Below are 25,993 nucleotides of genomic sequence, written 5' to 3' on the forward strand. Positions count from 1 at the left end.
TCAGTAACGTGTAAATTAGATTCAGACAGGCATAGTATGATGGTCTAAGAAACAGAGGGTACCAGATGCAAGTCCTGCTGGGAAGCGGAGGGATTTTTCCAGCCGTGCAGCTTCAGGGCACTAGGGTAAAATGGACGAAGCGAATGGGATTTTTTCGGTGTTTGACCATATTGTGCTGGGTCTGATATACTCACCTCCCACCACTACAGGAGCTGCATCTGCGACTTAACCTTGAGAGAAGTTGAGGGACGAGTGGTGGCGTTCCTGTGGATGCGAAAGGGGGGGGGGGGGGGAGGGGCTGACTGAGTCTCGCACGAGCCGTGAAATTTCTTCATTTTATTTTATAAATTAGAACTCAGTTGGTGAGCCAAGGGAATATTTTAAACTTAAAAACTTGGATAATAGGACTGAAGTAGTTAGAGGTGCTAATTACTAGTACTTATTGGGGAAGAACTTGTAAACAAACGTCACCCACAGCACGTGCCATGTAAAAAAAAACACTTCCATATGGGACTGCATGTATAGGCATAATGCTACTATCCACCATTTACAGAAATTGTCAAAGGGGAAAGGGACAACTGCCAAGAATGGACAGAAAACGACACGAGGTTCACCCGATCAGATTTCTAAGACCACTGATGCTCATGCCGCGCACTTACATCATGAATACTACACTGTAGTATGGTCAAGCACGCATGGTTTCAAGCAGATCACTACGCAGCAGACTGAAGTGTAGCGTGGACCTCTAGGTTGTGCATGAGTAATAAAATTAAAAATCTGAGCAAAGAAATAGAAAGTTGAGGACAATGATCAACAATAACTGAGTCTTCATCTAGAGAGACAATAGTCAAGAAACAGGCTTCTAGATGCAGGTGATCTGCATCGGCTTATGGAACCACAGAGTCGAGACAAGTCGGCGAGCACGTCTCTCCAGCTGTCGTCGGGAGCATTGTTGCATTAACTGTTGTGATGAGCAAGTGTGAAGGTTGTGTAGTGGACATGCTAGTGGTTGTCATGTTTGCTGTCCATGAGGAAGCATTGCTCATGGGTTTGCATGACGTTCTCACACAGGGGATTCCTTCTGAGATTCCTAGTGCAATGACGGACCCAGTGGATAGTCCCAAGAGACATGAGAAGACCATGATCATACCTGCCGGGTACAGTGCATGAAGGAGAGAAGCATAAACGGAAATATGAAGTGGAAAATCAGCGTAAGCAATAGGTGAAACCTGGCCAAGCCACCACCACATGGCTTCATCAACCACCTGGTCTGAAAAACTTCCATTCTTTTGCAACAAACGCAAGGAACAGGTGCAGCCAAAGCCAGCACCGATAATTTAATCTTGTGATTTTGAAGCATTACAATTATGGGCAATTTCGGCTCAAATTTCCAAAACGTTCCTGAGGGAGGGCTCCCAATGACTGTACAACTATTGCAATGCAATTTCAAAGGTGCAACCCGGGTGGCCTCATTTCCTGAAACTATTGCAATGGTCTTCAGAAATGCTTCATTGATGTCCTACCTCCTGTCCTTCCTTCCTAACTTTACATACAAACATAACTCATGAAACCGTCCCTGAAGAGGATTAGCAGTGCAGCAAAACCATTCCAACCTGCATTTTTCAACGTTCAGTGTAATAAACGTTTTCAATAAGACAATATCCTTACCAGCCAATTCTTGATCACGATGAGAAGAAATATCCTTAGGGCCTCTGCTCATAGCTAAGGTTCCAAACGCTCCAGCTGTGAATCCAACAATCGTGACCAGTACGAATGCTATCTCTGAACTGCCAGGGTCCAGGTATGGCGATGAGCATGGCAGTATACACAGCAGTACGAGTGGTACAAGTACAGAGCGAACGCCGACCATAGCAAGTAGCCTACCTCCCGTCAGATAAGGGCTGATGTATGGCCCAGTAGCCTGCAGTGACAAGCATAGATATAGAGCAACGGAGCAGGCCGTCAATGCGCCACTTCAACAAGTTACGTATAAAACTGGCATGACTGTAGAAGCGTCGTGCTGCTATGTCAATCGACATCAGTGTGTAATCTGAAGCGGTGGCTCTCTTACCAATCGTGACATTTGTACCGCAAAATTCCAAATTTAGAATTTGTGACTACAGTCGCCCATCCCGATTGTTGTAGTGCCATGTATGGATGCATAGCCGACCTGTTCTTGTGTGTGAATTCATGAGGCCAGATTTCACATTCCACCAATGTAGTATTCTCACCAACCTTGCCGAGTAAATCACAGTAATTGAAGACGGCAATGAGAATGACAGGCGTCCAGTCACCAATGTTATGCCATGGAACCTTGACAAAGAGACCCGGAAACATCAGCAGTGTCATTCCTTGGTTCAGAAAGATTGCCAGCGCCCACTTCCAAATGAGCTTGGTAATCCTCCACCGTGTCTTCACTCCATCTGAAAGATAGTAAAGAAATAACTTTGGAATTAAAATCCTTTCTCACTGGCGTAGTTTAATTTAAAAACGCTATTCGTTGTAGCGGGCAACAGATTGACATCCACAAGCCTACATTCAATTAAATTCCTGGAAGCAGCCCCGGTGGCTCAATTATAAATTCATCGACACCAGCATAGCTGCTACATGTGTATTAGTTAGCTATTCTGTGCTCACTGGACATATGTGCGTCACTGGTGCATGTATACGTTACGGTTGAGTTCTGGGAGCTCATATGATTATAAGGACAACACACAGCTCTGAGCAGGAGTGAAAGGAGAGCAAGGCTCTACAGTTTTACTTACTATGAATAATACCCATGATTCAAAAACCCACGATAGAAGAACCCATCTACATAATACACACAGGCCACTGTGTCATCCTCACCCTTGACACTCTGCCAACTAATCACCCACTGTGTTGACAGTCCAGAGCGGTGGCTAGTTCCACTTGGTGAAGGAGAAATAAGAGCCCGTTCATCATCATCATCATCATAAATACTATCATCATCATCTGCTATAATAGCATCACTATTGATGATGGCATTTCTGTTGTCATGGTTACTTCCATCAGCTGTATTAGCGACTTGTCCACCATTCTCTGCGAATGAAGTGTGCTTGCTGCTTAACACAGCTGATCCCTGCAAGGGGCCGTAAACACATGCGGACACATATACATGTACATACACACGGGCTTCATATATTCCTTCCTACACTGGTTGCATTTGTTACATCTTCGAATGGTTTAAAAAAATCAGATACAATTCATCTCCGCACACAAATCAAGCACGGCCCCGTAAAGAATCAATTCGATCAATTCACCTCGTTATATATAAGAATAGCTGGAATCAATACCCTGATCATTTGAGTCTACACCTCAGTAATGTACTGTAACTAACAACCATGGCAAGAAATCGTTCTTAGAGTCAACAAACTGCTCCAATTATGATGAGTATCGTATTCTCGTCGACTTTTCATATTTTAGATTAAATTAGTATTTTCTAGCTTACCTTCACCACACCTTCGCTCTCTAGTTCACCTGCACTGGAACTCTCTCCGTCGCCATAGGGGTTATACGGCGTTCCGCATATTCCATTCGCTGGTGCACTGTTATCAGCGTGTCCCTGCACTGCGTCCACACCACCATCCCCACTGTCCCGACTGTCACTGCCACTACTACTACTACTGCCGCCACACTGGTAGTAATGGTGAACAAGACGATGATTCTTCACGTAGAGATGTACAAGAATGCCAAACAGCAACACTGCCATGGTCACCGAGAAGTACACAAGTGTGCTTGCCTGTAGCTTATCGTTCCCAATAGCTTTGGTAATGATACGCGTTGTGGACTCTATCGAGCCAGCCACACCTACGACATACAGTCCAAAATACATACAATGCAAATAATATACAAGTACACATTGCATACTCCACACGTACATGTAGGTGCAGTGAGCTATGGAATCTTGCATTTTAACATGCATGTGGTGAAGCAAGGTTCAAGAAATACATGTATCTCAGAAGCAGTGAATATTTCTAGGCCAATAACAGAACTGTGTGATGTACATCTGGTTCTGCCATTAAACGTAGTGTTACTAACCTGTACCTTTATTATACAAGTACTTCTTTGGATTGTTATTTGAGACTTCTATATTCCGGGACGGCTAGGTGAGTAGCTTGTAGATCTATGCCGTCCGTATCTGTAGCTGTGTTTGAACATGTGCGTATTGCGCAGGTGACGCCCTTAGTTAGTACATGGCCTGTGGTGCTTTGCATGCAGCACACACGTGGGAACACTAAGTTACACACTTTTCATTTGGGATGCACTGGTCTCCTGGTAGTAGTACTTATATAGGAGTTGCATTGTTTGATAGAAAGTACATTTAGAGGTTGTGTGGATATAGATTCCCAAGATGGGCAGTTAGGTACATTTTTTCTCTCCTTGCATGTTTTGAATCTGCATGTTCTTACCCTTTCCGTGAGTCGCTCGTGAGTCATGTATGAGTCGTGTAATGGCTAAACCCGTATTTCTCCACTTTGCCCATATGACTGCCTGTTGAGAACTGTGATTGGCCGCTTGTATTAATGTTCCAGAATGTTCAAAAGCTGTGAACTGTGATGGGCTGATTATAGTAACGTTCCAGAAGGTTCTAGAATTTTGTCGGCAACCGGTTTTCGTAGATTGCTTATTGGCGAATGATTTAAAACATGGCTGCCGGTTGCCAAACTTGTGTTCCCTTGCTTTCTTCTTTCTTGTTGCTCTTTTACTCTCTTTGCCTTCCAAGTGTGTATATGATATTTCTTTCCTGACGATTATTTGTAAAACCACGAAGTGAGTGCTTTGACTTGAGTGAGTGTGATTGCCTCCGGGGCCAGCTACTACAGTCCATTTCAAAACTATAGACGCGTACCTAGGCAAAAACCGTTATGCCAGCATCTATACCACATAAAATCTGTGATCACTTTGTGCATAATTTTTTCCAAATTGGGCGTCTGTTATCCAATCCTTTAGAAACTATATGAGAGTAATTGTGGAGCGATCCTGAGCAATATTCCGAAAACTATTCTCAAAAAGTTCCAGCCAAATTTGAAATATTTCAAAAACCCTACGCGTCTATAGTTTTGAAATGCACTGTACACTTATATAAAACCAATTGATCTAGTTTCAGACTTCAAATTTGCCTCGGCAAATATGAATACATACTCGACTCTACATCCAGAATGGTGCTAGAGATTCGTTATTAAAGCACACGGTTGCCTACTCGTACGTCACATGGTAGAGCATCCAACTCGAAAAAGTCATCTTTTTATTCTAAATTTTAAAGAAATGTGCACCAGTTACTTACTTTCTCCGGTCATTACAGCCTGTGAGTACGCAATGGGTAGCATACTCGACAATCCGTACACACTCGCCTGCTGTACTGTATCGTCACAAAGAGTCACGCAGATATAATAGACTGTGTGTCAGACACCATTGAGGCATTCACTGCCAGCGCCATGCCGTCTGAAGTGGGATACACCCCAGATGTAGCTTAAACATCTACATGTAAGTGAATACACATACACATACATGTACTAGCCGAAATAGGCCAGGTAATAATTATGGCAATGAGTCAACAGCCTCAGCAGTGGCATTGGAGATATGCAAGGTGGGGTGTCAGACGAAACTCACACCGGCCTGCGCACACACCCAGCATAGGAAACCAATTTGATTGCCTCGTGTACGGGTACGAGGCTAGGGCCGCGTAGCCTAGTACTAGTAGTGTTTGCCTTTGGCAATACAGTTGAACATCGATTATCCGCACATCGACTATCCGACCATTCGATTATCCGTAACAGTTTTTTTGGGCGCACGTGCCGTAGAGTACGCACTGTGCATGTAGTGAGCCATTCAAAAAATACGAAATTTTTGAAAAAGTAAAAAGTAAAAAGGTCGTGCGGCTAGTAATAACCACTGAAAGTGTGTGAGTGACAGTTTTTTCTTATCCAGAACATTTGCCTTATCCTAACACCACCTGACAGTTGTCTGCCCAGAGGTGGTCGGATAATCGATGTTCAACTGTACCTGAAACACCTACGTGATGTGTAGTACCTGGGGTGTAGCTGTTCCACCTCTTAGGATTGGGGGGGGGGGGGGGGGGGGGGGGCTAGGCTGCTTATTTTAACCATACACATGGATATACGCCCAGTCACTTTGTACTTTGAGCGATGACCACGTCTTTGGCTAAATACGCATGTGCATGCTGAGGCTAGGTGGAACTTTGCAATGGGATCCCCATGTACGTCTCCTGTGCCCCCCCCCCCCCCCACCCATCTTCTTAAGTTATGTTGATGGTCCGCTTCGACATTCACAATCATTGGCAAATGTCGGCCAGGCAATAGCCTAAATTTCTCAGGGAGTGTGTGTGCTTACCTCCAGCTGCAAATGCAACTCCAACATCTGCCATCAGTATGCCAGCGAATGCTGCAGAGCTGCCACAGCCAGACACCACTGCCACGATCACGATCACCAAACCCAGAGAGAGGATGAACGCAGCGAAACCAATGCGTATGCGGAAGTGTGTCTCGCTGATCCTAGCCAGTACAACACTCCCCAGGATTGTCAGCACAGCCACACAAAGATTCACTGCGGGCAGCACTGCTTCACTATTGCGATCGGGAAATGTGAAGGATAGATAGTCAACTGCTGAGACGAATGCATTGTAGGGCAACACGAACACCGCTCCAAGGAAGATGAATGCCCAATAAAGAAGATAGTGTTTTCCTTGAGGATCTACCCCACTTCTTGTCCCTTCTTCAGACTCCATCGCACTGACTGAGGTCCTATCTGACAAGTGACATTAGCGCCATGATATTTCCGACTACGAACAGTTGCTAGAGCCTTTCTCCAAACTGTCCCACTGCAAGCTGGCATTGGCAAATCACATGCAACGAGTAATTATTCATGCAGAACACTAATCAGTACTGTACAAACTACAAACAGACCGGACCACCCGAAACGGATCCCTCTTGTAGCTCTACTTTACTCGTAACACAGTGTAACACGAGTGTCTCGGTACCATATTGCCATTGTTCCTAAAGCCATAATAATTATCATCAGCACTCTTTATGATCTGTCACTGCCAAATTTAATTTAGCGTAGCAGGTGTCATTTTTATGAGCACGCGATCAGGAGTTGAGACCTTGCCTGGGACAGTTCACCACTGGGTCACATCACCAGGGCCTAGGGAGTAGTACTACTCCCTGGTTCACATGGTTCAGTGGGACCGAGGCGCTAGGCCGAGCGCGAGGCGAGGCCCGTGTCACAACTCGTACCGGCGGCATGTACATGTATCAGTCGCTTAATTTTTTTAATTTTTGGCGCAGAATAGCATGATAAAGTATCGCTAGTAGTACAAGTCGTATCATGTTGTAGTTGATTTTAGGGACACTCCCTGTCTATTCATTAGACCTGCACCCTGCTTTATTAGAGCGATGTGATCGATCGGGCGACCTACTTGTAAGCGTTACCGCGTTGATAAACTAACTGTTACTTCTCTGACATGGAAATTCCTACTAGACCACCACAAAGGTTCGGGAGTTAGAAAGACTAAAGCAACTGTTCACACCGGTGGTCCGAAATATCCGCTTCTGACCTCAGTGCGATGGAGTCTGAAGAAGAGACAAGAAGTGGGGTAGATCCTCAAGGAAAACACTATCTTCTTTATTGGGCATTCATCTTCCTTGGAGCGGTGTTCGTGTTGCCCTACAATGCATTCATTTCTGCAGTTGACTATCTGTCCTTCACATTTCCCGATCGCAATAGTGAAGCAGTGCTGCCCGCAGTGAATCTTTGTGTGGCTGTGCTGACAATCCTGGGGAGTGTTGTACTGGCTAGGATCAGCGAGACACACTTCCGCATACGCATTGGTTTCGCTGCGTTCATCCTCTCTCTGGGTTTGGTGATCGTGATCGTGGCAGTGGTGTCTGGCTGTGGCAGCTCTGCAGCATTCGCTGGCATACTGATGGCAGATGTTGGAGTTGCATTCGCAGCTGGAGGTAATACATCATGTAACTTTCAGCAAAATCTGGAGTTTTGCCTGGTTTCCGTTTGCCAGGAATAATGAACATTGCAGTCCACCAGGGTCGATTAAGTAGTGCATATGTTTATAGCCATAGCAATCTTAGCGGCAACGTGAGTGCGTGTTCGGTTTTTAGCGACCGTGAAGTAAAAAGAAGTGTGTGTGTGTAAACTACATGACATACCGTATTTCCGCAAATAAAAGGCCGTCCTCGTATACAACGCCTTCCTCGTATACAAGGCCGGGGCAGGGGGCGATTGAAAAAATAAAAGACCGTCTCCGATTAGAAGACCGGGCCTACTAAATGAGTCATTGTTCTTGTGTTAAAAATAGAAGACCGTGCTCAAACTGTGGGAAAAAATAGAAGACCGTGCTCAAACTGTGTAGAAGAAAATTGAAGAACGGGGGCAAAACTGTGTGGCGAGAAATAGAAGACCGGGGGTCAAACTGGGTTGAAAGAATAAAAGACCGTCCTCGAATACAAGACCGTCCTCGATTATAAGGCCGGGTTAGGACGAGGTTGAAAAAATAGTAGACCGGCCTACTATTTGTGGAAATACGGTACTGTGCCATGATGCATGAATTGCGATACTAGTCGTTATTGTGTATAGGAGTTTGAATGGAACACTGTCATTATAAAATTCCATCTGAGTTACATCCGGTACATATCTAACACCTGCTGCTAACAAATTTTGTTTATGTGGCATGCATTGCATCGTAAGAGGCCACGCCCCTGGTACTTCACAGCACACACATGCACAATCATACGGTATGCTGAGCCGAAGGCCGGCACATTTCCTTTCACCCGGACATGAGGCAATCGATATTGGTTTTCAGCACTAACAGTCAACTGTGTAGATGTACATGCCAGTGTGGGTTCCCCTGCTGAATTAATATACACCGCGTTTTGATCTCCCTAGTAGTGGCACTGCCGGGGCTTCTGGTTCTTTGCTATATATCTTGCCTGACCGATCTGCTACCACCGTATAAGTTCAGTCATATTTGAGGCGACAACCTGAGTGTACCCCACTTCAGAGAGCATGCTGCCGCTGCATCTCTATGGCGTCTTACACTCTGTCTGACACACGTTCTATATGCGTTACTTGTTGTGACTATGCGGCTATGCAGTACAGCAGGCGAGTGTGTATGGATTGTCAAGTATGCTACCAATTGCATACTCACAGGCTGTAATGACTGGGGAGAGTAAGTTCCTGATGCATGTTTCATCATTTATATGTGCTCCTTCAGTGCTTCATTCATTGCAGTGAACAATAGCCAATAGTTGCCTGAGGTGTTTTGTTGGGCTTATGGCATCTCGAAGCCCGAAAATTCATTTTCCGTGCTTTTGCGCAGGGGCGGCTTGGGGACAGGTGACTACCCGGGCCACTCCCTCCGTGGGGACACCCCCCCCCCCCCCCCCGGAGAAAACTCAAGCTGTCAGTCCGTGGTCTCCCTGATATTTGTTAACTGAAGTAGTTGACAAATGCCAGCAGTGTGTCGTTTGTTCGCAGTTCCCTTCAACCTTGCACTGCAGCCCACACCTTCCCCTCCACACATTTCAGGTGCCACAGTCCCATGCAGACTGGCACTGAAATATCAACTTTTCTACCCGTGACTTCTGCTACTGGAACGCACACATTATAATGCGCGCCAAACCAAAGCTGATAGCTTTCCCAATTATCTTTATTCCTTACTGTAGTACTTATGTTTGGGTCCCCTCAGTGACTACATGTACCAGCACACCAGCTACCAGAAGATCTCCCAGAGCATGAAACTCAGAGCTGTAACTGTAAATTTTCATCTCTCCCTACTGTGTGTAACTGCTTCTGATATTAAATATCAGAAGAAAGTTTCTTGAAACCTTAATGCAAGATGCAACAGCTCACTGCAGCTACTTATGGAATAGATGATGTGTGGACGTGACAGTGATGTATGTTCATGATGTACATGTATATTCGATTTTATGTCTGTAGGTGTGGCTGGCTCGATAGAATCTTCAACACGTATCATCACCAAGTTCATCGGGGACGATAAGCTACGGACAAGCACACTCGTGTACTTCTCGGTGACCATGGCAGTGTTGTTGTTTGGAATTCTTGTACATCTCTACGTGAAGAATCATCGTCTTGTTCACCATTACTACCAGTGTGCTGGCAGTAGTAGTAGTAGTGGCAGTGACAGTCGGGACAGTGGGGATGGTGGCGTGGACGCAGTGCAGGGACACGCTGATAACAGTGCACCAGCGAAGGGAATATGCGGAACACCGTATAACCCCTATGCTAATGGAGAGAGTTCCAGTGAAGTTGAAATGGCGAACTTAGATGGAGTGAAGGTAAGCTATACAATTCTTGCCAAGTAAGCGCTTATTATCAGTCATTGCTTTTCTGGATGTGTGCTTAACTGTGGGAGCATAGTGTTTTATTGTGTTGCCGGGCTGAATCATTCCAAGCAAGGAATCAACCTGAAGATTGATATGGAAGGATTACGCGATTACTTATAGTCTTCCGACTACTGTTTTCAGTGGCACTTTTTAAAACAATGTAGCATGAATTTGTATGACTGTTCTGAGACATCTGATCAGCAGTGGCAGTGGTGAGTAGCCTGGGATTGGGTTAGTTTACATCGGCCTTGAGTCAATTGTACTTCAAAGAAGTAGCTACTCTCATGTGCTCAGCATAGCAGAGCCTAATGCCAATGCCGGGATCGTAATGAGTCCAAACGGAGTCAAACTCAATTTGTGTAAAACGATTGGCATGTCATCTTGGGTGTCAATTAGAAAAGGTAGCAACCTTTGCGAACAGAAATATAAGAAATGTGTGTGTATGTGTGTGCGTTTGTGTGCGTTTGTTCACATGTGTTTACTACTCTCACAGAGATCCGAGTCAGCTGTGTTGACCAAATACACTTCACTCACAGAGAAGAGTGGACACATGGCTAGTACCACTGACGGAAGAAGCCATGTCGCCAACGAAAATGCAATTATCAGCAGTGATGCAATGACAACAGATTATGAGGATGAGCAGAATTTAATTTCTCCATCAGCAAGTGGAACGAGTCACTCTAGACCAGTCAGAGAGTGGGTTTTTAGTTTGCAAAGTGTCAAGGGTAAGGATGATGTGGCCTTTGTATGTGTGGATGGATTGCTTATAGCATGACTAGAGTTTGATCGATTGAAGTTTTGATCTCATGTGATCGAAGGTTGTACATGCCGCCCACAAAGGGTTAATTTGTCGAACGTTCTAATGGTTGGCATTTTAATTGCGCAAAAGTTAAAGTTCAAACTTCTTTTCTACTCCGTGTTTCAGATGGAATGAAGATGCGGTGGAGGATTACCAAGCTCATTTGGAAGTGGGCGCTGGCAATCTTTCTGAACCAAGGAATGACACTGCTGATGTTTCCGGGTCTCTTTGTCGAGGTTCCATGGCATGACATTGGTGACTGGACGCCTGTCATTCTCATTGCCGTCTTCAATTACTGTGACTTAATTGGCAAGGTTGGTAATGACTAATAGCCGGCACTACCATGATTGGTGGAACGTGAAATCTGACCTCATGATGTTTACAAGCCCAGGGCTGAGACAATCCTAGCACTACCAGTGTCTGCTCTGGGATTGTAGGACAGCCGGGTACACGTGTACCTGGCGCAACCATTTCAACCGGGTCGGAGCCGGTTACACATGTATTCGACGCGCGCCTCTGCATGATCTGTCACACATACAAGCCATGTAGTCAGTCCTTTCAAAGTTCGAACGTGTCAAGTACCAACCGGGTCCAAGCGCCGCCCAACCCGGGTCTGGAGCAGACACTGACTACAATCACTGGGCTGTACAGTGAATGCAGCACTGCTTCTTTGACAATATGGCCGGTTGTCACTTGCTACAACTGCAGTGACTTGTTACCTGTGTAAACATTATTATGTACCTGATACTAACCAATCTCATGCCCTGCACCAGTATGGGCAGTGATAGAGTGATAAGAAATCAAATCCAGTGCATGACATTGTAATATTGTGTATTAAAGGGGAAGTTAAGGCAAAAATCAAAATTTCACCAGTTGTAGTCTTCGGGGTGCTGAGTCGAATGGTCTTGGTTCGAGAAAGCTGAGACGCTCCCTTCCTACTTGAATCCCAATCGAACTCGCGTACTTCCACCGAAACTGGGTGACTGCGCCCTACTAGATGGGGATTTGTATGCAAAATGTCACTAAAAGCGCCATTTCGTTCTTATAAAAGCACGGATGACCGCGATTGGCCCATATGTTGTAGTCTTTTGGACACTGAGTCGACTGGTTTTGGTCCGAAAAGGCTGCGATGCAGCGTTCGGCCCTTATTCCCAATCGAACGTGGTTGAACAAGCGGTCACGTGCTCCTGGGTGCCCAAATCACCTGGTCACCACGCCAGCAGGCGACAACTTTCACACCAAGGTTCAACTCGAGTTCAACTCGAGTGACAGGACTGCACCCAAAAAAAGGTCAAACAGGCTAGTAAGTTGTACCCTGCAGGTACGGTGACCAGGTGACTAGTGTACGCAGGAGCACGTGACCGCTTGTTCAACCATGTTCGATTGGGAATAAAGGCGGAACGCTGCATCGCAGCCTTTTCGGACCAAAACCAGGCGACTCAACGTCCACGAAAAGACTACAACATATGGGCCAATCGCGGTCATCCGTGCTTTTATAAGAACGAAATGGCGCTTTTTAGTGACATTTTGCATACAAATCCCCATCTAGTAGGGCGCAGTCACCCAGTTTCGGTGGAAGTGCGCGAGTTCGATTGGGATTAAAGTAGGAAGGGAGCATCTCAGCTTCCTCGGACCACGACCATTCGACTCAGCACCCCGAAGACTACAACTGGTGAAATTTTGATAAGCAGGTGTTTCCACGCTGAGTCATGCCAGCTCACCCTTATATTTGTCCAAGTGCACTGAATACCTGTGCTCTGTGCTCATGCCCATCGTTGCAGGCAATTGGACCATACATCAGCCCTTATCTGACGGGAGGTAGGCTGCTTGCTATGGTCGGTGTTCGCTCTGTACTTGTACCACTTCTGCTGCTCTGTATACTGCCATGCTCAGCACCATACCTGGACCCTGGCAGTTCAGAGATAGCTTTCCTACTGGCGGTGATCGTGGGTTTAACATCTGGAGCGTTTGCCACCATAGCTATGAGCCGAGGCCCTAAGGATATCACTACTCATCGCGACCAAGAATTGGCTGGTAAGGGTATTGAAATCAGTAGCTGAACTGAACGTAGGAAAATGCAGGTTGGACTTGTCGGATGCACTACTGCTCCTCTTCAGAGAAGCATGTCATGATATTGCTAGTACTAGTTGAACTTAATTTATGCAGCAGTGAATGCCAGCAACTTGATAGGAAGCAGGGTTGCATCAATAGGCCTACACACTGAAGCATTTCCGGAGACCATTCACATTAGCGGTATGTTCCGTGGTCACGTGTTTATAACCCAAGAGTCATTTAGTCTGAACTCGCAGCCCTGTACAAGTGTAGTCTGTATCTGGTATCAGTGAACACCCTTCAACCGGGTCGGCCTCGGTCACGGTCCGTTTAGACGCAGGTGGATTGTGAAACCATGGCAACTCTGGCATATAAATCTTGTTCTGTGGAGAGAAAATAGTGGATTCTCTTCAGACTGGGTGGTTGTTGAAGCAAGGACCACACATAGGTAGTGGCTTGACCAGGTTGGTACCTGTTGTTCACCATGTCACTCAGTGACTTTCCACTCGTGACCGCATCTGTTCTTGTATGCTTCTCTCCTACATGCACTGTGACCCGGCAGGTATGATCATGGTCTTCTCATGTCTCTTGGGACTATCCATCGGCGCCTTCCTTGCACTAGCTGTGGCAAAAAGCATCCCCTGTGAGAAAACGTCATGCAAACCCATGAGCAATGCTTCCTCATGGACAGCAAACATGACAACCACTAGCATGCTCACTACACAACCTTCACACTTGCTCATCACAACAGTTAATGCAACAATGCTCCCAACGCCAGCTGGAAAGACATGCTCGCCGACTTGTCTGGACTCTGTGATAACGTAGGCTGATGCAGATCATAGCATCAGCACAACATAGCGACATATATAGTAACTTACACACAAGGTCCAGTGGAAGAGAATCAGTACGTCTCTACCAGGGACGGTAGTAACTTTCCTACTTCTTGGTCTCTACTCTGAGAGTTTCCGATGATGATGCTACGGTAACGTTGGGTGATTACTAGTAGTATATTTAGTATATGCGGTGATATCAACCTCCTTCTGTCAACAGGACATATTATATTAAACTACTCATTTCGTTTTTTAATGCACCCTTGTCTTTATAATAGTATTATTGGATTTTTTTATTGGATTATTTTACAGAGTTCTTTTACAATTAAACTTGAAAATGTATACAGGTGTCGGATTTCTTCCCTAATTATGCACCTTTAATTTATACACATTGTATTACCACTCCAGCCGTAACCAACACCTTCGCCGTTCTAATTCTTTACTGGATTGCAAAGTTCAGAAAATTCAGCATGTAGTTATTTGGGCCATGATTCCCAGCATCAAGTGGACATTGGAGTGCTATGTTGAAGCCTATAATCCTATAATAATTAATTTTATAAGAAGACCCCCACCCGAGCCTATACTAAGTATTAAGATTATATTTTCCCGTTTGTGTCTTTCCCTCTAACCAGTGAATACAATAATAATTATTAGCTTTAGTAGCTCTAGCGTTTTGAGTGTTACTCAGTACGCGAATACATGTACATCATCATTGAACACACATAAATAAGGCCGGTCTAATCATCACCAGTCTACGTAACTCGTTACCGTGAGAAACGCACTTGTACCCACATCGTTGTCACATCGTAGTCGTAGACCTACTCGTGTGAGAACGTTTGGTCTTTGGAAAACGACAGTACAGTAGATCTACATCACTACATGTCACATGATTGTATTTCGTACTACATGTAGATCTACAATGTCATCATTACATGAAGACTCTACATAATCATTGTACTACTGCCAGTACTGGTCTACATCATTACACATTGCACCGTCGTCACCACACACACACATCATGGTTATTTTGTCGTTGGTGTCTGGTACATGGTGTGGGCATTCAGTAGCAGCACTGGTAATAAAGACAACCGCCGGGTCCGTCTTCACCAGTTCGTTCACCGCTGCATTCATCAACCACGCTAGTACGAGTACATGCTACACTCTGCCAACCTTTTCTTTTCCTAGCGTAGAATTCCTGTCCTCTCTTTGGCAACGTCATTACCACTTGCTAACGCTCGAAAGCAATCATGCCTAAGTACGTACTGACCTACTTCAATGTTCGTGCTCGTGGTGAGCTAAGCAGATTGGCTCTGGTGTACGCTGGGGCTGACTGGGAGGACAAACGATTGCAGCTACAAGGAGAAACGTGGCAAGAACTCAAACCAGGTGTGTTTTAAAAAAATACAGAAATTTTCTTTGCGCTTTCTCACACAATCATAAACCACTTCCCGAAACTGTCTCTTGGCTTTTTTGGAAGATTTATACTAGCAGAGAGACCGTTTTGGGTTGTCACGTGGAGTATGATTGTGTGGGAGATGAAATGGCTACAGTGCAGTCTACACACCCGGAGGGAAGTGTTCTCTGCACTTTCCCCGTTTAGAAAAAAATCAAAAATCCACTTCACTCGAATGATGGGTCGGACCGCTATTTATTATACGGACCGCTCTATCTACTATAATAATTATTGCAAAACACTGTTACCGCCTTCTGGTACCACTCAAGCGTACATAATTCTTTGAACTTCTTTCCAAACAACACTGCCGTGCATGTACCTGTAAATTGTAATCAAGTGTACATAAGGCCACCTAGAATTAATTCGTTGTTTCGGGTCACTTCACTCATCCGTACCAGGGTCGGTCGGTCGGGTTTATTTTTTATTTTATTTTTTATTTTGGTTATTGCCATGTATTTGATTGTGCATACATGTACAATTGTGCATATCGAATAGCTTTTGTCCATCAAGCCAGTCGATCAAATCATGACTGTAGACGATCCAGCACAGTCATTGTCCCATCAGACCCAGGTCCCCTCCAGGACCAGACCTTGGCCTCCCTGGCAACGATTCTGAGGAGCAGTTCTCACCTTGAAACGTCTGTCAAAGAGCGACGCGGTGGCGGAGCTGATGCTGTTTCAGGACCGATTGCGGATCGGAAGACAACATCGTCACCAAGCGCTTCATCCTGTTATTTTATTTGGCTGCTTCTGAGGTCGATGGCTGGACTGCTATTATTAGGCGCGTGTGTACATATGTACGTACATGTGCATAGTCTAGTCATGTACATTTGCATGCACTATAAAAAAAATTGCGGTCGGGTGAAAAAAGACGGTCGGTCGGGTGACCCGAAACAACGAATTAATTCTGGGTGGCCCAATTATACTTATAGGCGACCTACCCTTATAACGATATTTGCGTCAGACCAAGAAATTATTGTTATAAGGGTAACTGGTTCATTTCATACACATACGTCATAATGCATGGATTGTGTTCACTTTTTACGACTTTTCATAGCATAAAAACTGACATACATGCACATTGTGCACACAGCAAGGTGCCCACTGGTGGCCCCATTGCATTTCGTCATGTCCCTGCGACTTATCAAGTGAAGCTTGCCCTGCCTGGATCGTGTGCTCTACATATTCCCTGCTAGATATTGCTTTTTGTTGTTGTTATAAAACGGAAAATGTTGATAGGTCAGCCCATTTTATATCGTTATAGGGGTAATATCGTTATAGCAATATTGTTATAGAGGTAAGCCGCATTGTATACATGAGTCAATGGAGGGATTTGGTTTGGCAGAAACATATCGTTATAAAAGGTTATCGTTATAAGGGTAGGTCGACTGTATACACCTCCATTCATTACACAGAGCCTCGGCCAATGTGTATATTTGCTGTATTTTCTAGAAAAAATAAACACTGGTAATATACATCATCACTACACTGTAGAGAATAAATATTGTTGATATACACCATAGGAGAGAAATAAATACTGTTAATAATATACTCCTTTTTAGCCGGGATTCAGACTGAGGTAGGTATAAGTCGGATATACCCTTCGCTGGAGTGTGTATGGAAAATATACACCATCAAACAAACCTCGGGCTTCGGCCTGGGTTTGTATTTGGTGTATATTTTCCATATACACTCCAGCGAAGGGTATATCCTATACATATATGCACATGTATCCTGTTGCTACAACAGCATTGTACATTGTACAATACACATTTCGTAGTTGACAACTCCCAACTAAGTTTTTTTTAACAGAGGTCGGAGGCGGATAATATTCTTTTTGAAACGAATTTAAGATTGCATGTATCCAGGCAAGGTCCCACATCCTGTCAAGAAGACACTGCTCATAAGGTGTCGAACGTTTTCTTCTAGGATAATCCAGGGAATCCAATTATGTCACCCCTTAGTATCCCTGCGACGAGGGCATACGTTGTGTAAATTTTAGGGGCTCTTTTCGTTTGCATACAGCGTAACTTGTAGTGAAGTTGCCATAAGTCGTTCAACACCATCAACTCGCAGAAGTAAGTTTCATTATTATTTACTGTTTACTGTTTCAAACTGTCAGGGAAGTGAATTGCCAGAAAAGCGAGAAAAATGCCTACTATCGCCCCACCAGGACTCGAACCTGGGACATTGCTTGTCATGAGCAATGCTCTAGTAACCATGTGAGCTATGGGACCAGGCCAAACTCAGAAGGTGTGGGCAAAACCTGACAGTTTTACTGTTTACATTGAATTATCATAGATGTCACAGAGGAAGTCCTCAGAGACAAAGAAAATATATTAATATACTGTAAATAATACTAAATATACAAAATTTCGGCACTGCAAAATTTCGGCACTTCACGATTTTTGACATTTCGGCAGCGATGTATTTTCGGCGTGGGGTAGAGGGCATGGTATAGTGCGACAGATGCTGTGAAGAATTTCATCGGCGTTTTAATTTAGGCGTTTTGGGTCGGTGCCGAATATAGCCGAAATTAAATAGCTGCCGGAAATTTGTATATTTACAGTACTCACTGGTTTGAGGGAAAGACGTGAACGGGAAAAGTCTGAAGAAAAAATTGACTGTCACCACCAGGACTCGAACCAGGGACCCTCGCTTGAGGCCAGCCATGCTCTAACCACTGAAAGAATGGGCACAAGTCCGCCGCGGATCAACCCTGCATAGCTCTCTCTCACTTTTTTCTCCCCCCCCCCCCCCCCTCTCTCACTCTCTCTCCCTCCCTCTCTCTCTCTCTCCCTCCCTCCCTCCCTCTTTCTCCCTCTCTCTCTCTCCCTCCCTCTTTCTCCCTCTCTCCCTCCCTCTCTCCTTACTACTTGTTTTCTTTCCAACCAGACTACGTCGCCTTTTTATAGGAACTCTAGATGAGATTTTATGAGTGATCGAATTAGAGCAGGGGACTGCATGCTCTAGTCAGGACTTGGGTGGGAGCGCATTTTATCGATTCCCTGCATGGTAACCAACAAAAAATGCATCGGGTTTGAGGATTTGGCAAAATATGGGCAAATGAGACCTGACTTCGGGTATGAGCAGCTGTATTCCGGCCATGTGACCAGAGAAGGAACATTCTTTGAACTAATGGACTTGCTAGGTCATGCAACCGATGAATAAATTATCGTGCCGGTTCCTGAAGGGAACTCACAGCGGCCGCTAACACCCGGTAAACCCTAGCGGCAGATGCAGCGTCTAACGGTGGGGTGAGGGGATACGTCTCACTCCCACTGGCACAAGTGCCGAGAAATCCCATTAGCCGCATCCATGTAGCCCTTGTGTCTGGCCACAAGTTCCCAGTTGACTGTGGGTAGCAGAACGGTTGGAAAAAAAACACTCCCAGGCAGGCCCTCAGACTTGAGTCAGGTACCTCTCGTATCTCAACCATGGTCTTTGACCAACCCACTGTGCCTGCCTGGTGGACATATGCAGTTGCGAACTACTGTAAAATGGGCATGATATTGCACAAAATATGCACCGGAATTTTAATTTTTGTTATGTACTCAGAGGTAACAAAATTTGTGTGTTAACTAAAATGGCTTGTACATCCACACTGTCCAGTACATGTAGGTAAGAATATCCTTTTTAGCAAAAAAATACAATGTACTGAATTACACTCTAAAATGACTCAATCTTCTGCACGTGTTGTAGGCGAGAATTGTTTTGCACAAATAATAGAATAGACGATTAACCACTATCTCACACCTTTCTTCATTTTTTTGTTTATGTTGCCGTTGATTCTGAACACAGACTCGCAGTTAAAAGTTCTGCCGGAACTGAGTGTGGAGGGAGGTTACAGAGTGAGTGAAAGCACTGTCATCCCTCAGTACATTGCCGAAAAGCATGGTAAGTCTCAGGCACATCTCAAGTGACTCTGCTGCAGGAAAAATGTGCAAGTGCACATGGAGCGTTATTTTGGTAAAGGATTCTCAACATCGCTCACAATTCGTAAATCTCTCCCATTCTCTCTCTTCACTGCGAACAACTAACTACAGGTCAGACCTCGCTATAACGACCCCCGCTATAACATAAACCTCACTATAACGTACGAAATGTGAATGTCCCTGCCGAAACCACATCACTTCTGTACAAAATTTCCTCGATACTGTAAATATACACCGAAGGATGTACCCAGAGTGCTTGACAGTGCTCAACACCACAAAGGCAGAGCGTAATACACAACAGAACAACAAGGACAATCAAGGCTTGTTTGCTGCTACTTTAAGTTTCATGCTTACGCAATCATCAGGCAACATTGCCTGATGATTGCGTAAGCATGAAACTTAAAGTAGCAGCAAACAAGCCTTGATTGTCCTTGTTGTTCTGTTGTGTACTGTAAATATACAAATATTCGGCAGCTATTTAATTTCGGCTATATTCGGCACCGACCCAAAACGCCTAAATTAAAACGCCGATGAAATTTGTCACAGCATCTGTCGCACTATACATGTACCATGCCCTCTACCCCACGCCGAAATGTGAAAATTGTAAGTGCCGAAATTTTGCAGCGCCGAAATTTTGTATATTTACAGTATACCGTAGTGTCTTGTATTGAAGCCTATCTCTTATAGAAACCTGTTTGGAATAGAAGCCTGATTTTTAAGATACACAGTCGGCACATAAGCCTTGTTTTAGTGTTGACTAGGGGTGAAAGGATTATGTGGTTTAGTCGATAAATTAGTCGAAAAAATCTAGTCGATTACGATTTTTCTAATCGCTACAGCATTTTCGTACGACATACTATACGGTACGACGAAATATCCGACAGGTGCAGTGTGTCTACATGACTCTACTGCATGCAGCACATGTACCAGAGTACGAGTCGATGCGCGCGTGCACGGAGGTGTCAATCAACGCGTGCAGCGCGCACAGCGAGTTGCGCATGCTCTGGATGCACACTACACGCGTACCCGGTAGATCTACCTGATGTACTCTCTAGATCTATTGTATGACACGCGGCTCTTTTCTCTGCACCGTGCACTGATTCGTACCCGCGAATTTTCGTTCCGGTTGCTTCACGGAACTCACTGTTCTGGACAAGTAGCCTTCAGAATCAGTTTGTGCCTGTGCGACGGTCGATGTTTCCATTATTTTTGTTCTCTTTGAAGTTCCAAAATTGATTGTACATGTAGTTGATGCAAAATGGTGAGTTTTTTCGTCAGTGGTGCTTGATAATAATTGATAAGTAATCGATAAGTTTTGGAACCGTTAAGGAATATCCCTTAATCGTTTCACCCCTAGTGTTGACACACATAGAAATACCTGGTTTGAATAGAAGACTGATGTGAATAGAAGCCTAGCCCTGACATCGGCTTCTACAGGAACAAGCCCGGCTTTAATATGCAATATTACGGTAACATAATCCGCTATAGCGTAATTTTCGCTATCGCACTGTTTGCAGGGTCCCGGGCACATGGAGACCTCAGCATAATGTAAAAAGTCGTATAAAAATGACTTACGTACGCGCTTCTTGGGACGAGTTCAAAGCTGAGCTGTCCACATGGTCCACCTCGGAAGCAGGGAGTAGTAAAATACCGGTATTTTACTACTCTCTGCTCGGGTTCTTCGATCTCCTACACGTCTATGTGTACATGTACTTGCTAGTACTGAACTGTTGCTGACTACTACATGTGTCTGTGTATTTTACCTTTTAATCATGTCATATGTACACGTACACACACTGCAAGACTCTTGTCACCCCTTTGCTGACAAGCCTGTACACATCTTTGATAGTTTACATCATACCTGTAGGTAAAACAGTACAGTTGAAATCAGTAAGTGAAGAGCGTCATTTTGACATACATATTGCATATTGGCGTGCCCAACTCACTATAACAAAAGAAACGTATAACATAATCCCCCCCCCAGAGATTATGCTATAGCGAGGTCTGACCTGTAACTTCACATTTCACGTTTTCTATATTTTCGAGTATGTCAATACTATTTTTCTCACTGTGTTTGTGTGCATCAGACTTTGGTGGATCAAATGCAGAAGAGAGAGGTTTGGTTTGCATGATTGTAAAACATCTTGACGACCTATTTGTCAACCTTGGCAAAGGCCATTTTGAGAAGGATGAGGCAAAAAAGGTGAGAAAGGAATTGATTTTGAAAGTTTTTTAGTCCTTTTCGGCATGCATTTACTTGTACAGTATAGTATAATTATCTGGGGCAGTGGAGCCGGTGAAGTTGAGTTTGGGGAGGAACGGGATGGGGGTCCAGGGCTGTGGGGTAGTCTGTTGCAGGAGAGAGATTGACCCAGGTTTAGAACTGCAGTTCAGGTTTGTCTTGCACTTGAGTGCACAACTACGCAGAAAAGTTAAAAGGTAAAAGAATCGTCAATTAGAACTATTTATTTGCTTGAGGGACTGGAAACGGGGAAATGTTTGAAGAAAAAGATGACGGTCACCTGACCGGGACTCGAACCAGGCACTGTCACAACAGGCCAGTGATGCTCTCCCATAGCCAGTGATGCTCTCCCATAGCCAACTAAGCTACATGTATGGTGTAGGCCGCAATACAGCCGGTCATTGGCCAACCGGCAAAGTTCGGGAGGGGGCTTCAGATCTTTTAGCCCCCCCCCCCCCTGCCCTCGCGTGCCCGCACATCCACCACATGTGTGACATAATAGTCTTACAGTAAAACACTTGCTGACGCTTCAGAATAACTGATTCCTTTACACATATATTACAGCAGAGTGGCTGTATAGCATGTTTGCAAATGTGGCCTCTTCGCTGGCCTTCACTTTTGTCTCTTCACTGCATAACAACTTGAAATCGTACCTTCCTGTGGCAATCCGGTCAGGACTGAGGAGAGACTGGGTATTATAGGTCCCTTTCTCTAATGACTAACTGAGGAACCATCCGTAATTATTGATCTTATACACGAAACGAAGCTTTTCACGAAACGAAAAAGGCTTCGTTTGTGGGTGGGTTGAGGAGAGTTTCGTTTTGAAAAAATCTACTGAAAAATCCTTCCATTTTAGCTGTCATGTCAATATGTTTTTCATTCAAGGGTGTGGGCAAGTGGGGAGGGTCATAACTCAACTTTTTCGTTCCTTGAAAATTATCGATAATGCCGGATGGCCCTGTTTTAACGCCATCTTATAATAATTCTTATTGTTGTGTTATTATTGCCTTTATTGTTTCTTCTTGGGCTCATTAGGCAGAACTAATCAAGGAGCTTGGAGAGAAGCACCTCCCAAACACACTGGAAAATCTTGAACAGATTGCCCAGGCCAACGGCAAGGGTGTGCTTGTTGGCGACAATGTAAGCATGACCAGGAATTGTTTATGATGGACCGACTTCCTGTTTGACAGGTAGAGAAGGCAGTGTCCTTGTGTGTAGGTTATGCACTAGTATGTGTGTGTGTGTGTGTGTGTATGTGTGTGTGTGTGCGTGTGTGTGTGTGTGTGTGTGTGTGTGTGTGTGTGTGTGTGTGTGCGTGCATTTCAGGGTACATGTGCATAGCGGGGAGCTGCGCCCTCCTTCACTCTTTGACCCCCTTTCAAAATGAACGCGCCACCCTTCAGAGTGCGAGCGCCGCCTTTATATATGCAGTATACATCATGTAGCCTAGAGGAACAGCATTGCATGAGTCATTGCATCCTGCTTTTAAAATCATCACTTTCCTCTGAATACCATACTCATGGCGGATTCCAGGGCCGGTGAATAAACACATGGAAGGGAAGTACAGTCAAACCTCGTTAGGACGAACTTCAAGGGACCGAACAAGTTTGTTTGTCTTTTCCGGAGTTCTTCTTATCCAGTCTGACAAGAACAATTGATATGCATATCATAATGGCAAGGCGGTCACAGCCACTTTTTTTTTTTTTTTTTTTTTGGAGCACACTGCAACAAAGCGCGATGATCGCAGCTCAGCGCAAATCCTTGTCCCCGATCTTGGTTTATTGCAGAATCAAAAAGTCTTTCATTGCAGTTACAGTGTATACTGAAATGGCACCAAATGCCTGAAAATGTTTGCAATTGGCTTCAATTTTTGAATTTTTCCCCGGGGGAGGATAATGAAGAACCCTTGTCCTCAATCGTAGCGTCTTCTTGGTTTGTTGCAGAATCAAAAGTCTTTCATTGTGTGTTACACTGAAATGGCACCAAATGCCCGGAAATGCTTGCAGTTGGCTTCAGTTTTTGAATTTTTTCCCGCGGGAGGGCCCCCGGACCCCCCTTCCATGGCCGCCCCACCTCCAAAGTCGGTGCAACGGGCCTGTGTGGATTGTATTTATTTGAAAGGTGCATCTGTGGCAAATGTAAAACATTTTTTCATAGCATAACCCAGCACCAGGTAAGTACAATGTGCAATGAATTCATGACAGCATGTCCTCCGCCTTGTACATGTTTTGCCAGTACAAGAGGCCTCGACTATCGGAATAAACTACAGCCAGCATACCCATGGGGACCGAAAGTTCGTACTACACGCTGATTTTGTTCAAATCACACTTGAAATTTGTTCGTCTTCACGAAAGTTCGCCGTACAGGAGTTCGTCGTAAACGAATAATTTTGACTTGATATGATGCCTGGCCTACCATATGATTGGCCCTAGTACGTACTAAAAGTGTACATATCACAATGTGTGTGTGGGGGGGGGGGTGCATGTGTGGAGTGCTTTGAAAGATACAGTCGATCCATAACGAACTCCGGCTCGTGTGTTGAATTCTGTGATACATGCAAACCACTGTCCATGTCTCTGCTTGAAGTCTTGAACCCATGCAACCTTGCCCTATGTAGCGAACTGTTTTCGTCTGTAACGAGCCATATCTTGTAGGGGACCGTGTAAGTCAAATGCACTCTTGTGTAACTTGGACGTATGCCAAGCATGATGTGTTGCTTGTATGGCATGAGAGCATTTCTGTTTCTCCTGTACATTGGTGTTGGTTATATCAAGAGTCGACTGTATCAGCTAGGTACCGTGTACTGGAAAGTACTGTGGGTATCCATTATTATGGTCATGCTACAGAATATACCGCCTACAAGAATGAACACTCGTACTGTCGTGGACATGGAAATCCGGTCGAATGACGCGGGGGACGGCGCCCTCAGCGCGTACAGAACGTTGCATGCAGTGCACATGTTGATTGCATGCGTACTCACAGCTGCATGGCCAGCACACTGGGACTGCTTGACCACCGACCCGCAGCTCTCCAAGTCCCACAACAGTATTTTCATAATCATAACACATGTACATGTGCATGTGCATAATTTATGCCTGATGTGTCATGTGACTTGATTTATCACGTATAAGAAATAGCAGGTACTAGTATCTGTAGTAACACTCAATGATATCACTGCCTGTGTTTTGTTGCGACCTGTTTGTAGATCACAACTGCAGACCTGCAACTACACAATATTGCGTTCAATCTGCTCAGGTGGAAGGACACCGTACTGGATGCGTACCCCACCCTCAAGACTATTTACGCAAAGGTCGTTGCTGTGCCAAGCATTGCTGACTGGCTGAAGAGCCGTCCGGAGAGCCAGTACTAAATTGTTTGTGATGTGACTGAAAAAATGCTGAAATTCTGTGGACGAAGGTTCTTCCACATATCAATCTCTTGAACAAACGCATATTTGTATTTTTGACCATTATCTTTGCACAGCTGACTAATTCTTGTCTTAGGCACATCGACCCATGATGTAGAGTCACCAGGGATGCAATCTCATTGGACCCACTGCTGGATTCCCTCACTTCACTATAAGAACTTTCCAATCCATGGTCTGACCCATGATTGCATGGCCCCAGCAGTGTGTATACATGACATTGTGTAGACATAGTGTATGAACACCAGTTTGCAAACAGATGTGCAAAACTCCACTTCTTTTATCGATGTACATGAATGTAGCATCGCCGGAACAGAAATCCCGTGATTTGAATGCTTTTTGGGGGGAAATAGACAGTTCAGATATTCGACCATGTGCTTGTATCACTCTCCATCACATTCTCATAATGTGGCCTGCTGATTGCACCCTCTTGAACGCAGTGTCATAGTTTCAGAATCGTCTTTTCTTTCCACAGCCGTCTTAGCTGACTACACGTGTTTGTAGTTGCCGTTCGTCGGTCCCAGGTTTTTGGAAGGGCATACTTGTACTTGATACATTAAATTGTACTCTGACTCTGAGGTTGCTACATGCTTCTTGTCAGGGAGTCGTAAAATACCCCCCGGTATTTTACGACTCCCTGGTATTTTACGACTCCCTGCTTCTTGTACTTGGGTGCGCGTGCGAGTGACCATGGTGACTGTGGACTCTGTGGTCCAGTATCCATGGTTCATCCAGGGCGCCGGGATCATGCAGTTTCTATGTGACCATGGTGACTGTGTGACTCATTATCAGTGATTTTTTTTAAATATAGTCATAATTATATGACCAACCACACACCTTGCTCGCGACCTCCTGCCTG

At 44.8% G+C, this 25,993-nt stretch overlaps 3 protein-coding genes across 3 annotated transcripts; 2 read left to right on the forward strand and 1 right to left on the reverse strand.

Moving 5' to 3' along the window:
* Nucleotides 1–321: 321 nt before the first annotated feature.
* Nucleotides 322–7,066, reverse strand: LOC135809004 (equilibrative nucleoside transporter 4-like). Its single transcript, XM_065322260.1, has 7 exons — nucleotides 6,373–7,066; nucleotides 5,306–5,380; nucleotides 3,470–3,828; nucleotides 2,848–3,100; nucleotides 2,236–2,423; nucleotides 1,669–1,921; nucleotides 322–1,150 (listed from the first exon to the last, which is right to left on the reverse strand). The coding sequence occupies exons 1-7, from the start codon at nucleotides 6,764–6,766 to the stop codon at nucleotides 888–890; spliced, it is 1,785 nt and encodes a 594-aa protein (XP_065178332.1). The 5' UTR covers nucleotides 6,767–7,066; the 3' UTR covers nucleotides 322–887.
* Nucleotides 7,067–7,367: 301 nt separating this feature from the next.
* Nucleotides 7,368–14,740, forward strand: LOC135809005 (equilibrative nucleoside transporter 4-like). Its single transcript, XM_065322261.1, has 7 exons — nucleotides 7,368–7,997; nucleotides 9,149–9,223; nucleotides 9,994–10,352; nucleotides 10,894–11,125; nucleotides 11,326–11,513; nucleotides 12,981–13,233; nucleotides 13,814–14,740. Exons 1-7 carry the CDS (start codon nucleotides 7,604–7,606, stop codon nucleotides 14,074–14,076), a joined length of 1,764 nt encoding a protein of 587 aa, XP_065178333.1. The 5' UTR covers nucleotides 7,368–7,603; the 3' UTR covers nucleotides 14,077–14,740.
* A 360-nt stretch (nucleotides 14,741–15,100) lies between these two features.
* LOC135809006 (glutathione S-transferase 1-like) lies at nucleotides 15,101–25,706 on the forward strand. Its single transcript, XM_065322262.1, has 5 exons — nucleotides 15,101–15,467; nucleotides 19,335–19,430; nucleotides 21,556–21,671; nucleotides 22,746–22,850; nucleotides 24,916–25,706. The coding sequence occupies exons 1-5, from the start codon at nucleotides 15,329–15,331 to the stop codon at nucleotides 25,078–25,080; spliced, it is 621 nt and encodes a 206-aa protein (XP_065178334.1). The 5' UTR covers nucleotides 15,101–15,328; the 3' UTR covers nucleotides 25,081–25,706.
* Nucleotides 25,707–25,993: the final 287 nt, after the last annotated feature.

The sequence above is a fragment of the Sycon ciliatum genome, chromosome 2 (genome assembly GCF_964019385.1).
Source record: "Sycon ciliatum chromosome 2, ocSycCili1.1, whole genome shotgun sequence".
Lineage (NCBI taxonomy): Eukaryota > Metazoa > Porifera > Calcarea > Leucosolenida > Sycettidae > Sycon > Sycon ciliatum.